This window comes from Piliocolobus tephrosceles, chromosome 12 (genome assembly GCF_002776525.5).
Source record: "Piliocolobus tephrosceles isolate RC106 chromosome 12, ASM277652v3, whole genome shotgun sequence".
Lineage (NCBI taxonomy): Eukaryota > Metazoa > Chordata > Mammalia > Primates > Cercopithecidae > Piliocolobus > Piliocolobus tephrosceles.
The window spans coordinates 83738694-83753564 of record NC_045445.1 but is presented as its reverse complement, the minus strand read 5'-3'; the positions used below and the strand labels follow the sequence as shown (position 1 = coordinate 83753564).

At 40.4% G+C, this 14871-nt stretch overlaps 1 protein-coding gene and 1 pseudogene across 1 annotated transcript in view; one reads left to right on the top strand and one right to left on the bottom strand.

The window, feature by feature from the left end:
* The window catches only part of LOC111535672, a 1960-nt pseudogene extending 1639 nt beyond the window's left edge, over positions 1-321 (bottom strand).
* A 313-nt stretch (positions 322-634) lies between these two features.
* OGT (O-linked N-acetylglucosamine (GlcNAc) transferase) overlaps positions 635-14871 on the top strand; it is a 35536-nt gene continuing 21299 nt past the window's right edge. The window contains exons 1-5 of the mRNA XM_026451631.2: positions 635-836; positions 2312-2555; positions 9310-9378; positions 12651-12767; positions 14402-14481. Coding sequence (XP_026307416.2) covers positions 670-836; positions 2312-2555; positions 9310-9378; positions 12651-12767; positions 14402-14481 — 677 coding nt within the window. The 5' untranslated portion in view covers positions 635-669. The remainder of the gene's footprint in view (positions 837-2311; positions 2556-9309; positions 9379-12650; positions 12768-14401; positions 14482-14871) is intronic.

Below are 14871 nucleotides of genomic sequence, written 5' to 3'. Positions count from 1 at the left end.
GTCTGGGTCTGTCGCCCAGGCTGCAGTGCAGTGGCCGGATCTCAGTTCACTGCAAGCTCCGCCTCCCGGGTTTACGCCATTCTCCTGCCTCAGCCTCCCTAGTAGCTGGGACTACAGGCGCCCGCCAGCTCGCCCGGCTACTTTTTTTGTATTTTTTTTTAGTAGAGACGGGGTTTCACCGTATTAGGCAGGATGGTCTCGATCTCCTGACCTTGTGATCCGCCCGTCTCGGCCTCCCAAAGTGCTGGGATTACAGGCTTGAGCCACCGCGCCCGGCCAAATTACACGTTTAATATTTTGTTTCTGTATGTAAACTAACATATAAGGAATAATGTTCGGTGAATCCTTAGATGCTACCTATGATTTATAATTTAAAAGTACAAAGTATTTTTGGTCATAAAATGTAATCTCATATGGAAGTAAATATTCCTTTCTAGTTTGGGAAAGTATTAATGGGTGAATTCTAAAAATGTCAATTCTGCACTTGATGTTAACTTGGAGATATAAATAACGTGCAGAACACTCTAGTGCTTTACATAGTTTCAAGCATTTCCATTTTTAAGTTAAATATACCATATTTTTACATTTTTTTGTTTACATTTCTAACTTTTTGTTTTCCCCCCTCCTTCCCTCAAATGTTTTGATGATTCTCCAGAACCAACGAAACGTATGCTTTCCTTCCAAGGGTTAGCTGAGTTGGCACATCGAGAATATCAGGCAGGAGATTTTGAGGCAGCTGAAAGACACTGCATGCAGCTCTGGAGACAAGAGCCAGACAATACTGGTGTGCTTTTATTACTTTCATCTATACACTTCCAGTGTCGAAGGCTGGACAGGTAGGAGATGTGGGGGTACCTGCTCGTGATTGCTGCCTCTGGGTGCTGAGCTTGAAAAATGATACTTAAATATTTGAACTTGAAATTTTTCCAGTACCGGGTTTCAACTGAGCCGCCAACGCACATCTGCTCTCTCTTGCCCACTTGTGACATGCCCAGCTGCCAGTTTTTCTCCTTCCTTTTGTGGTGGTGGTTATATTATCAGTATGACTAGGGACCTTTTCTAGATTTTTCTACCTGGGTCTGCTGCTTTCTAGACTCTGTTCAGGTAATAAATTATTATCAATGTGTATCTGAGCATCCAGTCTCCCTTTCATGAGACCTGTCAGTTTGAGGGACTGAAATGCTCAGAAATGGTGGTTATGTATGCTGTGGCAGGAGATGCATACCTGAAGTTTCGTTAAGTTGTTATGGTGTGTTGCTTTTAGTTAATCAGTTGAATTAATCAAAAGGGAAGAATTTGTGTTCTGTCCTTTTAATAATTGTCATTCTGGCATATTTAGACACTTAAAGACGTGCATCATTAAATCTTAACAAATGGAAAACGAGACTCGTGCACATAGCTTTTCATTTTTCATCTTAATGATTGTGATTTCCAATGTGTGTGTGTGTGTGTTTTTTTTTTTTTATTTTTGTGATGGAGTTTCGCTCTTGTTGCCCAGGCTGGAGTGTAGTGGCGTCATCTCGGCTCACTGCAACCTCCGCCTCCCAGGTTCGAGAGATTCTCCTGTCTCAGCCTCCCGAGTAGCTAGGATTACGGGCATGCGACACCACGCCCAACTCATTTTTGTATTCTTAGTAGAGACGGGATTTCTCCATGTTGGTCAGGCTGGTCTTGAACTCCCGACCTCAGGTGATCTGCTTGCATTGGCCTCCCAAAGTGCTGGAATTACAGACGTGAGCCACCGTGCCCAGCCAATGTGGTAGTTCTGTAACAAGACCCTAGTTAGAATTTAAAAAAAAATTTTTTTTTTTTTTGAGATGGAGTTTCACTCTTGTCACCCAGGCTGGAGTGCAGTGGAGCAATCTCAACTCACTGCAACCTCTGCCTCCCAGGCTCAAGCGATTCTCCTGCCTCAGCTTCCCGAGTAGCTGAGATTACAGGCGCCCGCCATCATGCCTGGCTAATTTTTTGTATTTTTAGTAGAGACAGGGTTTCACCATGTTGGCCAGGCTGGTCTCGAACTCCTGACCTCAGGTGATCCTCCCAAAGTGCTGGGATTACAGGCGTGAGCCACTGCACCCAGCCAGTAATTTTGTTTAATAAGAAAAAGCTTTTCATCTTGAAATGTAGAATACCTTCACTTTTGAAAATCTTTGATTTTCCAAAATTTTCTGGCTAAGCACTAGTTAAAAGATAAGGTATTATATAATGAGCAATAGCGCAGGTCTCAAACTGTTTGAGTTGCATATGGGCCATACCTTCTTTTCTGTAATGTGAATACCCATGCATTAACACTTCTCACCTTTTCCAGATCTGCTCACTTTAGCACTCTGGCAATTAAACAGAACCCCCTTCTGGCAGAAGCTTATTCGAATTTGGGGAATGTGTACAAGGAAAGAGGGCAGTTGCAGGAGGCAATTGAGCATTATCGACATGCATTGCGTCTCAAACCTGATTTCATCGATGGTTATATTAACCTGGCAGCCGCCTTGGTAGCAGCGGGTGACATGGAAGGGGCAGTACAAGCTTACGTCTCTGCTCTTCAGTACAATCCTGTGAGTAAAATTTTAGTGGTTATTTTCCCTTCCTAGAAACCCAGAAAGAAACATAGTGTGATATTTCAGACACTAAAGTTGGTTTTCACATGGAATAAAGTCAAAAGTTTAGAAATGCTTATGTACTTAAAATGGTGAAATTGCTTTTAGCTGGTCTGCGTTATGTTAAAATATTTGTTTTATTTTGCAAGTTATATTAAAAAGCATAAAAATTCTTCTTGCAAGAAACTACATCAATTTTAAAATAACACCTATAAAGTACAGGGCGCATGACTTTTTTCCTGCTGTGATTAACTTTGAATGAATTCTAGTAAGTGTTTGCAAGTTAATTGATTTTCAGGGAATTGTGGATAATGGGTCTTAATCTGTAAAATTTGTAATATGAAATAGTTTAAAACAAGATGCCACTATATGGAATGATGTGAAAACTAGGCTACAAAATTTCCTCAATATCCTATTCTCTTTTCTTTCAATGTAATTAGAAGTGATAGAATTTAGATGATACTACTTACACTGGGCTTTTGATTAGTTTAAAAATTTTTTTCGTCTAAGTTGCAGATGTATTCTGGGAACAAGTGAGGCTCAGCTGGCAGACCTTAAATTCATACTGTGTTTAGGGTCTCTGAAAGATACAAAAACATAAGACTTTCCCTCAGAACTTATGATGTAGTTAGAGAAAGTAGATGTAAACTTAAGATAGTGGGGTTACAGAAATCTAGAAAAAGTTCCCAAGTTGCATTGTCAACATTCAGTTTTGTAACCTACCTGGAAATGGCTAAGTTTATTTTAGCTACCATTTACTGAAAGTCTGTGTGGTCACTCTACTGACAGCTTCAAATCATTGGTCTTAGTTAATCCTCACAATAATTCTTTAAAATAGATGATATTATTTCTGATTTTTATCAATTAAAAAAAAAACCATGGACTCAGGGTTATGTGGCTTTCTTGGGATCACAAAGCTAGTAATGAAGTATTAATAGATATTAAAACCTGAGTCTGAATATCCTCAAAGCAGATGTTGAAGTGAAAAGAAATAAAAGTGGGATAATGTGCCCAGAGGGCGCCTACCCATCAAAGCAGCCCTTAGCACAATCAAAAAACCATTGATCATATCCTGCTGTCCCTTAATCTCCATTTTATTGGTTAGGAAACTAAAACTGAATTTAGTAGTTTGCTCAAAGATCCGAAGTCACTTTTCATGATGACATCTATTAACAATTTTTGTAGTTAATTTTGAGAGTTTAAACATGTCCTTAAAAAAAAAATCCATTGCTTTAAAAAATTTTTTTTTAAGAGATGGAGTCTTGCTTTGTTGCCCAGGCTGTACTCATACTCCTGGGCTCAAGCAATCCTCCTGCCTTCACCTCCAGAGTAGCTGGGAGTACAGGTGTGTGCCACCACACCTAGCTTCTAAATTTATTGGTTTTTGAATGGATACAGTGAATACCTCCAGTTAGCACTCTTGGAGGTAGCAAATGAAACTAATTTCTCGTCTGTCTTTTCAGAGACACTCAGTGTGTATATATGTACATTTGAGTGACTTTTTGTAAGTTTTATTGCAATACTAATCTAGCTAGTTACCCACATAAAGTTTTAGGGAGACCAGTATGTGCTGCCACTGGGCCTTGGACCCCATTTTTCCCAGGGATCAGGGCTCACCTCTGTACCCAGTTGTCACAGTAAGTTCTTTCCCTTTATTAATCAGGTTGATTCTACTCTTGTTGATAGTGTACTCTCTTACACAGCTGTGATTCTTGCCATCTTTAACCCTGATGCCCTTGACTCAGATTTCCAGTTGCCTATGTGTGTAGCAGAGCAGTCATTGCTACTGATAGTGTACCAAGCAGTAGGAGTATGTTGAGAAGGAAAACTAAAGTGAGAGATGGAACCATGCTATTTAATATCTAACCTGCTGTTAGCAGGAAGCTTATTGTTGTACCCTACCAAGGAAGTGAGATAGTACTAAAATAAATCATGGGATTACCTCTTGAATGCATTGAATGGCCATGTGTTCTCATCTGGTTCTATGTTTCTTCTAGTGGAAGGTGCTGCTTTACTTATTTATTACTGTTTTTACCAATAAGAATGAAAATGGGATTGTGCAAATTCCCTTGATTTCAACTAAATGTGCCATAGTGATCATATTTTAATTTATTTCAGGATATCTAATGTCTTAACTAGATTTAAACTTACTGTCAGATGCCTGTTGTCAATTCAGTACTGGTAGAATCTTGCGTCTGTTCCTTATGTTCTTGTTGACGGTGCTTAAATGCATTATTAGTACATTGTGGGCCTGAATCATAGATGTAGTTGGCATTCTGTGAAAAATGGTTAAAGAGCCGGGCGCGGTGGCTCAAGCCTGTAATCCCAGCACTTTGGGAGGCCGAGACGGGTGGATCACGAGGTCAGGAGTTCGAGACCATCCTGGCTAACACGGTGAAACCCCATCTCTACTAAAAAATACAAAAAAAAAAAAAACTAGCCGGGCGAGGTGGCGGGCGCCTGTAGTCCCAGCTACTCAGGAGGCTGAGGCAGGAGAATGGCGTAAACCCGGGAGGCGGAGCTTGCAGTGAGCTGAGATCCGGCCACTGCACTCCAGCCTGGGCGACAGAGCGAGACTCCGTCTCAAAAAAAAAAAAAAAAAATGGTTAAAGAAATTCAGGTTATTTTGGTTTTGCAGCAGTGAAAGAGTAGAATGTTAAGGTAGTATCTTTGGTAACCTTGGTGACTTTTCAACAGTGTTTATCTTTTTAAGTTAATAGATACGTCAATTTAGAAGTTGTTCTCTGTGACTTGATTAGAGAAATTATCTTTGACACAGCCATCTCATTTTTTTCATTCTGAATTATCTTCTATAATGTTGGGTGTTTTCATAATTTTGGTAAGATTTTAGTCTGTCGTTTTTTTTTTTTTTTTGGAGACGGAGTTTTGCCCTTGTCACCCAGGCTGGAGTGCGGTGGTGCGATCTCGGCTCACTGCAACCTCTGCCTCCTGGGTTCAAAGGATTCTTCTGCCTCAGCCTCCGAAGTAGCTGGGATCACAGGGGCCCACCACCACGCCTGGCTAATTTTTTGTATTTTTAGTAGAGACAGGGTTTCACCATGGTGGCCAGGCTTGTCTTGAACTCCTAACCTCAGGTGATCCGCCAGCTTCAGCCTCCCAAAGTGTTGGGATTACAAGCGTGATCCACTGTGCCCGGCCAGTCTGTTGTATTTGAAGGTCTTATTGCAGATAGCATCTTGCAGTGGCAGCACATGTTCTTTTACATGACGACTCAACTAGAGTTGCCTATACCTGGCAATTCCTTTTACAAATTATGTACAAAATTGTCCTTTGTGTAACGGCTATAACCCTGAGTTGTTTTAAACAGGTCTGTTTCTGAATCTATAGGTTGTTGAATTTGTTGCTTGTGCTTTGATTGTGGATGCACAGAACGGAGAGCTGCTGGCATCCTGGCCATCATGTGTGTTCCTGTCATGTTATTTATTACTGCTGAGCCTCACTTATACAGCTGCACTGTAGAAAACCATACATTTCGATTCTTTTTGTTCTGCTTTTCGTTAAGGTTGCTGTGCAAATGTCATATTTAAATACGTGAGTGCTTATTGTGTGTATGCAATGCTTTGTTAGGAATTGGGGAGATGTGTTGTGGTTGAAGCTGGCGGGTTATAATATAAGACAGGACCTGACCCATAAAGGAAAAAATGGTGTAAGCTCCTCGGATGATAATTGTTGGGGAGAGTATTAATCAGAAGATTTCCTCGAGTGGGTGCTTATAACCTAAGCATTCTGTAGGAAGGTAAATAGCAAGTAGACTTCCTTGGCTGAAGTGGTAGTCAAGTAGTAACAAGAAGTGAATGTAGTAGAGGAGAGTCAATTGGAAGATTTAGAAAGAATAGAGAGGCTGAGGAGTTTGAATTTAATTTGAGAGGCAATTGAGAATTACTGTAGGTTTTTATCGACCTGATTTTACTTCATATGTATGTATGTGTCTAGATGTTGTGGCTGGTGGGGGTGGGAGGCTCTAGGGGGAAAGGCAGGAAACTGATGCAATCTTAGGAGGAATAGTTCTACAGGAAAATCTTACTCATTTCCATCTCCTTTTATTCTCACGATTTTCCCTTGTTTGCAGTGCCCTTCTCCTTTGTCTATTAAAACCCTTCTCATCCTTCAAGGCCCAGCTTAAACTTCTCTTATGAGATCATCATCTAGTTCTCTTAAAATTCTTTACTACTGAGTGGGCATTTAGTGTGTGCCTTGTCTTTTCACATAGATTTTAAGTCCCTTGATGATAAGGATTCTATATCTTTTCCCTACAGTTCCAGGCATGTTATTGAATTGAGTAACAGTTTGCATGAAATGTATTAACTTGGGATGGATAGAATGGGCTAGTTTTGAGAAATATAATTGTCAAAAACGTTTTGATTTGATAGATGAAGCAGAAGTGATATCTTAGGTTTTGAACTTTTGGGAGAATGGTGGTGCCCTTGCGTTTTCTAGAAATTAGCTGTTCATGCACATAGGTTTGGATCCCCAGACAGGAGAATTGGATTTCACCGTTACAATTAATATGACGTTTTAGCTTTTTCTAAAACTGACTTATTGATTATCTTATAGTAATCTTGAAGATAATCTATTTTTAACTATGAGCATTGTGTTAACTTGATTTAGTATACTGTAATGGATCTATATGATAACAACAAAATATAGATAGACAGATACACTGTCAGGACTTAAGTGGCATCCATCCAACAGTTCATAGAAACTAGAGGGTAATAAAATTATGCATTGGTTGGCTACTATGTATGGCCATTACAGTCATTGTTGGAGAATTATTGCAAGACTTCTGATTATTATGGCTTAGAAAAGGCATAGGAATTGGTAAAAGTCCAAACATATATAACCACAATTATCAAGTAGTAGAAGGAGCTTGTATGAATGGATTGGATTATACAGTTATGGTCTGCCAAAACAGGGGTAACCCTTTAAGTTTAGAAAAAACATAACCATACAAAGTAGATAGCAAGATTATATAATTCATTACTTCTGAGAGTATAGTGTTAAAAAGTGCTCAGACTAATTAGAGGAGAAGTCAAATAAGATTAATGGTACCTTTGATGTTTTGAGGATTAGTATTAGCCTTTTGTGCTCGAAGTGATGGGAGACAACCTAACTCTCTAGAACATCAGTCATTGCTTGAGGGACAGTACTGAGTCAGGAAGATCATGGAACTGACCCAGTATGGCTGACTGTAAGATTGTTGTGTGGCAGCCTATACTTTGTTGGCAGACTTTTTGGTTCACCTGATGGATGATACTGTACAACCACAAAAGCTGTTTATCAGTAGAATTAATCAACTGATTTTGGAAACAATAATATAGTTCCAGAGCAAATCATATATATGATGATTTTTCGGCACAGTTGACAGAATTTCACTTTCTAGGACTTAAGTCTCTTTCACCCATGGAACGGTTTGGAATAATAAGCATACTTCCTATTGTCATTGTTTCTGCCTGTCGACTGGCAGATGTGACTGACAATGGCAAAATAGGGCAAATAAAAATTTAAGCTCACTGTTGTGATGAGTGTCTCATCTAGATGAACGGACTGGTGAATCAGATGACTAGCAGCACAATTGAGCTGCTAATAAAAAGCAGAGTCAACTGCTTTTCATTATTCACCCACTCAACTCTAATGGCACTTAATACTAATGAGTAATCTAGTGGCAGGTGCCAGGATTGAGGCTTTGGTTGGATAATTCTTCTGCCCGATAGTGAAATGAAGTCAGGGTTTCTAAATATGCCTGACAGCCTAAGGGGAGGTTTGCTCATAGGTAGTCATTTGCTAAATATGTTTTTTTCCACTCTGGAAAATTTTCGGTCCTTGACACAGGAGTGATTCATCATAACCTTGAATAACATAGTTGGACAAATATTTGAGAGGTGTGTGTAAGTATGTATTTCTTTTCTTTTTTTTTTTTTTTTTTTGAGACAAGAGTCTCTGTGACCCAGGCTGCAGTGCAGTGGTGCGATCTCGGCTAACTGCAGTCTCTGCCCCCTGGGTTCAACCGATTCTCCTGCTTAAGCCTCCCAAATAGCTGGGATTACAGGCACATGCCGCCATACCCGGCTAATTTTATATTTTTAGTAGAGATGGGGTTTCACCATGTTGGCCAGGTTGGTCTTGAACTCCTGACCTCAGGTGATCCTCCCACCTCGCCCTCCCAAAGTGCTGGGATTACAGGCATGAGCTACCGCTCCTGGCCTGATATATATATATATTTTTTAACGTGACTGACATTTGGGGAGGAGAGAAAGAAGTTCTAGTAAGGTCCCATAGTCTTTTACCTGAAGCTAATGGGGCCAAATGCATTTCAACATTCAGAATTTTTAGGATGTTAGAAAGATAATACCACATATAAAACACCCAGAAAGGTCTGGAGCAGCACCTTTTAGTAAAACACATTTATATTTCTGCAGCAAAAGATAGGAGTATTCATACTAAGTGAGATAACTAAATTCTGTAAATAGTTTCATGTCACCTCAAGTCAGGTTTAACCCTCAAATGAGGTTTTGGAACTTTTTGGGATTTGGAATTTTGGATGAGGGGTTGTGGTCCTGCACTGAAGTTTGTCAGGCAGTATCTTTAGTTGATAGAATGAAATGGCAGGGAGCTAGATGCTTAAAAGTGATTTCAAGATATTTTTAATCGACAAAGCAGAGTATAATTAATGACAGTGTCTCTGGGTTTCTAGGATTTGTACTGTGTTCGCAGTGACCTGGGGAACCTGCTCAAAGCCCTGGGTCGCTTGGAAGAAGCCAAGGTAGGTGTTTGATAGAACACATTTAAACATCAGTGTTATGAAAACTTGTACTTTTTGCCAAGTCTTCAACTCTTCATTGAGCTGTCTTCACAAAACAGTCCTTTGAAACTGAGGAAAACTGACGGCATGAATCGCCTCAGAATAGAGCAAGGCCAGGCTTTGGCATATTTGTTCTAAATCTGGGGGTAAAGCAAGAACCTGAACATTTTGGAGCCTTTCTGCTGAGCTAGACCATCTTTATAACACTGGGCTCCGTCATGATCTTATGTGGGAATAAATAACATTCCTTCAAATCTGAGGCTTGCCTGCTGGTGACAAGCAGAGCGCCTGTGATTTGGCTCAAGACTCCTATATGATGCAGGTGCCATTGAAAATGCTGCTCTTCTAAGTCCTTTGTGGCTTGTAAGTGGAGAAGAATTTCATCCAAATGTTACCCTGTAATACTGGCATTTAAAATTCTTATTTAACCTTCCTCCCTTCATTTTCCTCACCCTTTACAGTGGAAGAAAGGCTGTTAAAATGATTGCAAATTAATAATTGGAACATCCTGTCCCTTCTTGTCCCCACTCCCTTCCCAAGTTCCTTTTTCCTCTTTTCCAATCCTAGTTGTCTACCTTCTTTTCTTCCTCATTTCCTTCTTTTATTCCTCCCCACCCCAACCCCTTAAAAAAAAGGTCAGAAGGACAAAGCTGGTTTGTTTGGGAAATGGACTGATCGAAAGAAAACTTGCCAAAGTGGAAAGGTGGCTTTTAGCATTCTGTGTTTCCAAATAATGAATTTGAACACCAGGTTGGGTTAATTAAAGCTTTTGGTATAATTTAAAATTAAATTTATAATGCAGTTGTCTTGTTACAAGCCACCTTACGCAACCGCGCTGCAGGGGTGAGGAGTGGGGAGAAACCAGAATGCTTCTGAAACTCCCACCTGTTGCTCTGAGCCCCACGCGCATGCTAATGCGTGGAGTGTATGCGCAGCGTAGCTGTCTGTTTGACTGCTTCATCCAGGGAGGGAGGAAGGCTTTTCAGCACCATCTAATGTTAAAAGGCACAGTTTTAAGTGCACAGCTCATAAATTTCTGCTGACATTTTGGATTAACCTTATGTAGGTTGCCAGCTAATGAATTGTAATTGATTTCAATCTTAGCCGATAAATCTAATTGGTAATTTATAGAACAAATATTTGATAAGCTCCTATTAATTGTCACCCCACCAAGCGGACAGCTAACATGAATTGCACTTCACTGCAGCTTTAGAGATCGGTTTAGGCTGAGACATTGCGCCTGCCTTAGGTTGCTGACTTCTTTATTTCAGAGCTCTGGAGACACCTAGTTTGAAAAATGTTATTCTGTTTTTTTGTGAGAACTTAGTAAACAAGAAAATACTCTTGAGTGAAATGCAATGTATTTCTTTTGTAATCAGTGCATTTGAAAATTCAAGCCAGCATATTCCTAGTATATGGAAGCAAAATTAAGTTGTCTTTGTAGAAAATGAAGAGCCTTTCTTCCAGCAAAAATCCCTGCTGTATGCAATAGCCCTGATTAACCCTCTCCCTTCTGCATGTTTCCCATGTTACAGACTTGAGACTGTCCTCATTCCCATATGTAATAGACATCCAAAGAATTTCAATTGCTTTGTTGAACTTTTACTAATGATCTTGTTTTTATTTTCTCTCTTGTTTTTGGTTTTTCACCATTGATATTGTATTTAGAAGGTTTCAGGTGGGTGAAACCTCCTATTCCATGCGTAAGGTGCCTCGCTGAAGGGAGCTCGAGGCCTGGATCTAGGGCAGACACACAACCTCCTCCTCCTCTTCCAGCAAGGAACGCACCGAAAAGTCACATGATGAGAAATATGGTAACGGGTTTGTAACTGCCACAGCAAAACAATTTGCCTCCATGCCTGAATCTTCTGTCTTGTGGCTTCAGAAACAGCTTAAAATAATTTTATTTACAAGCAAGTTATGTAAGAGAATGTTTTATACTATAGCCACAATTCTGTCAAAGATAAGTAAAAGTTAATTGATATTAAAAATTATTAGAGATAATTTACTTAGTAAAAGCTTCTAACTCTTCTTGTTGTTCATTTTTTTTCCTTTTTTCTTCTTTGTTTGGATTGCAGCATTCTGCTCTTCTGATGATGCGCTGTGACCCTGCAGTAGCGCACAGGCTGCGCAGCGTTAATGCGCATTGCGTGCGAATGAACCCCTGTGAACGGTTGACTAGATGAGTAATCTGATTGACTGGCTCCCTCAGTCCTATTCTGTAGCCTTTTTGGATAAAATTGGGTTTTAACGTACCTCGAGTCCAACTAATCTCATTAAACGAATATTCTCTATGGGCCTGTCTAGTAGATTAATGGATCTGGTTGGCCGTTTGCTGCGTCTGGGGGTGTTCTATGTAGCGCAGCAGTTCGCAGCGATTGCGCAGTGCGATGCTGTTAGGTTGCGCAAGCGATGTTTGCGCTCGCATTACAGGGACCTCAACCTAGGTGCAATCCTGTCATGTGAGGTTTCAGCTTCAGTCCTCCTTGGGAGACAGGGGCATTGTGAGAATGTAACTTAAGGCCTGGCTTTATGATATCCAACTTGGCAGAAAGACATTTTTCTCTTCAGTAGCATAGTTTTGATGTTAGTGAGGAACGTTGTTGAAGAGCAGCATTTCCCAAAATGTGTTTCATAGTATTCTAATAAAATGCCCAATGAAAGAAGAGTTCCATGGTCAACTAAGTTCAGGGAACCCTGTTATACTATTAAAGGCTTAGGGAAGTCCAGTAAAGAAACCCGTTTTCCTAATTTATTTGATCATGAACTCCTTTTTTTTCAGCCATACCTCTTAACACCTCATAGAACACACTTTGGGAAACAGTGGGGGTAGGAAAACTCGGCCTCAAGTTGCGCCCTCTAGATAGCACTTGAAAACATAACATGACAAGGGCCAGTAGTTGTTTGGATAAGAAAACTCCATCATAGAGCCTTATAGCACCTGACTTCACAGTTAAGTCCCAGTGTAAGGGTTGGTCTTTGGTTGGCAGAACTGAACATGGTGGTTTGCACTTGGGTTCTGGTGGCGCAGGCGCAGGAGCAGCCAGCTGTGGCAGCGCATTAGTTTTGGCGCAAGCGAGCCTATGCTGCAGGGTCACTTTTGGCTGGTCAGAGAAGGAATAATGATATCACCTTCTTCCCCCCCCCCCAATCTTTTTTTTTTCCCTTTACAAATTTTCCCCTTTCCCTTTACCTCCTTTCCCTCCCATCTTCTTTCATTAACCCCTCCTAAGGCATGTTATTTGAAAGCAATTGAGACGCAACCGAACTTTGCAGTAGCTTGGAGTAATCTTGGCTGTGTTTTCAATGCACAAGGGGAAATTTGGCTTGCAATTCATCACTTTGAAAAGGTTAGTCATTAAATTAATAATTGGTATTTTTGAAGTGCTTACGTGTGTAGTGTTTTTACTAGAACTAAATAATAGGTGTTAACCAATCTTTGTTTCTCTGGCAGTATAGGCAGTATGTGACTTACAGAGAACAATGACTTGACTTAAATATTTTTTCAACTTGACAGTGGTGCAAAAGAGATACACATTCAATAGAAATTGTACTTTGCGTACCCATGTAGCCTTTCTAGTTTTCCCTTTCAGTACAAGATTCAGTAAATTACATGAGATGCCCAACACACTATTATAAAATAGGAAGGAGGCTGAGGCAGGAGGATCACTTGAGCCCAGGAGTTTGAGGCTGCAGTGAGCTATGACCACGCCACTGTACTTAGCCTGAGTGACAGAGTGAGACCCTGTCTCTAAGATTAAAAAATAAAAAGGTACCATAAAGACACATGCATGCATATGTTCATCACTTCACAATAGCAAAGACATGGAATCAGCCTAGATGCCCATCAATGGTGGGCTAAAGAAAATGTACATGTATGCCATGGAATACCATGTAGCCATCACAAATGAAATCATGTCCTTTGCAGCAGCATGGACACAGCTGGAGGTTATTATCCTAAGTGAATTAACGCAGGAACAGAAAACCAAATACTGCACGTCCTCACAAGTGGGAGCTAAGCATTGGGTACACATGGACAGAAAGGGGAACAATAGACAGCAGGGTTTACTTGAGGATGGAGGGTGGGAGGAGTGTGAGGGTACAAAAACTACTCACTGGGTACTATGTTCACTACCTGATGGACAAAATCATTTGTATACCAAATTGCTGTGACACAATTTACCCATGTAACAAACCTGCATGTGTACCCCGAACTTAAAGTAAATGTTGGAATTAAAATAAAACTCATATTAAAGTTTTAAAAAAGGGCTTTGTATTAGATAATTTTACCCAACTGTAGACTAATGTGTTCTGAGCATGTTTAAAATGAGGCTAGGTGGGCCAGGTGCGGTAGCTCACACCTGTGATCCCAGTGCTGATTTAACTGGCCTGTGATAGAGCCTAGGTACCTTTTCTAGGAGGTAAATTCTTAATATACTGCCAGGGTTGAGAATCACTGCTCTAGACAACATGATAGCTATTTGAATGATACCGTTTAATGGTTAGTTAGTATTTCCTTGAAGTATTGTATCTTACTGTATATACAGCACTAATTGCAAGTCTTAATAAGGTCTTGCTGAGCATGTAGTTCTATGCATACAACTGAGGTATATATTTTCCTTTTCAGTAAGAGTTTGCTGCCTCTTTTGCCACTATTTTTTCAGAAGAGTTAAACTGGTGTAATTGTGAATAAAATAGGGCCAATCATTAGAAGTATTCAGTTTAATGAAATTGGAGCAGGCCCATTTTAAATTTTTCTGTTCAGGACCCATTTTGCTCCTGAGAACATGAGGCATGAGAAGTTACTTTGATAATATTGAGGTTTGTAAAAATAATGAGAAGGCACTAAATAAATCATTGGTTTATTAAAATGAAATGTAATTGAAACTCTGCAAGGACCTTGGAGTAAAAAAACTGTAATTGGGAAGTTGATATGGTGAAATCCTAACTTGCTGTGAGTAACTAACTGTCCTGAAATTTTTAGGCTGTCACCCTTGACCCAAACTTTCTGGATGCTTATATCAATTTAGGAAATGTCTTGAAAGAGGCACGCATTTTTGACAGGTGAGAGAATGTTCTGTTTAATAAATTTTCTTGAATCTTTGTTGTATTGACACTTGACAGTTTGGACCGAAATGATGACAATAGTCAATTGAAACACATTTGCGGCCGGGCACGGTGGCTCAAGCCTGTAATCCCAGCACTTTGGGAGGCCGAGGTGGGCGGATCACGAGATCAGGAGATCGAGACCATCCTGGCTAACACGGTGAAACCCCATCTCTACTAAAAATACAAGAAAATTAGCCGGGCGTGGTGGCGGGCGCCTGTAGTCCCAGCTACTCAGGAGGCCGAGGCAGGAGAATGGCGTGAACCCGGGAGGCGGAGCTTGCAGTGAGCAGAAATCGCGCCACTGCACTCCAGCCTGGGGCACAGAGCAAGACTCCGTCTCAACAA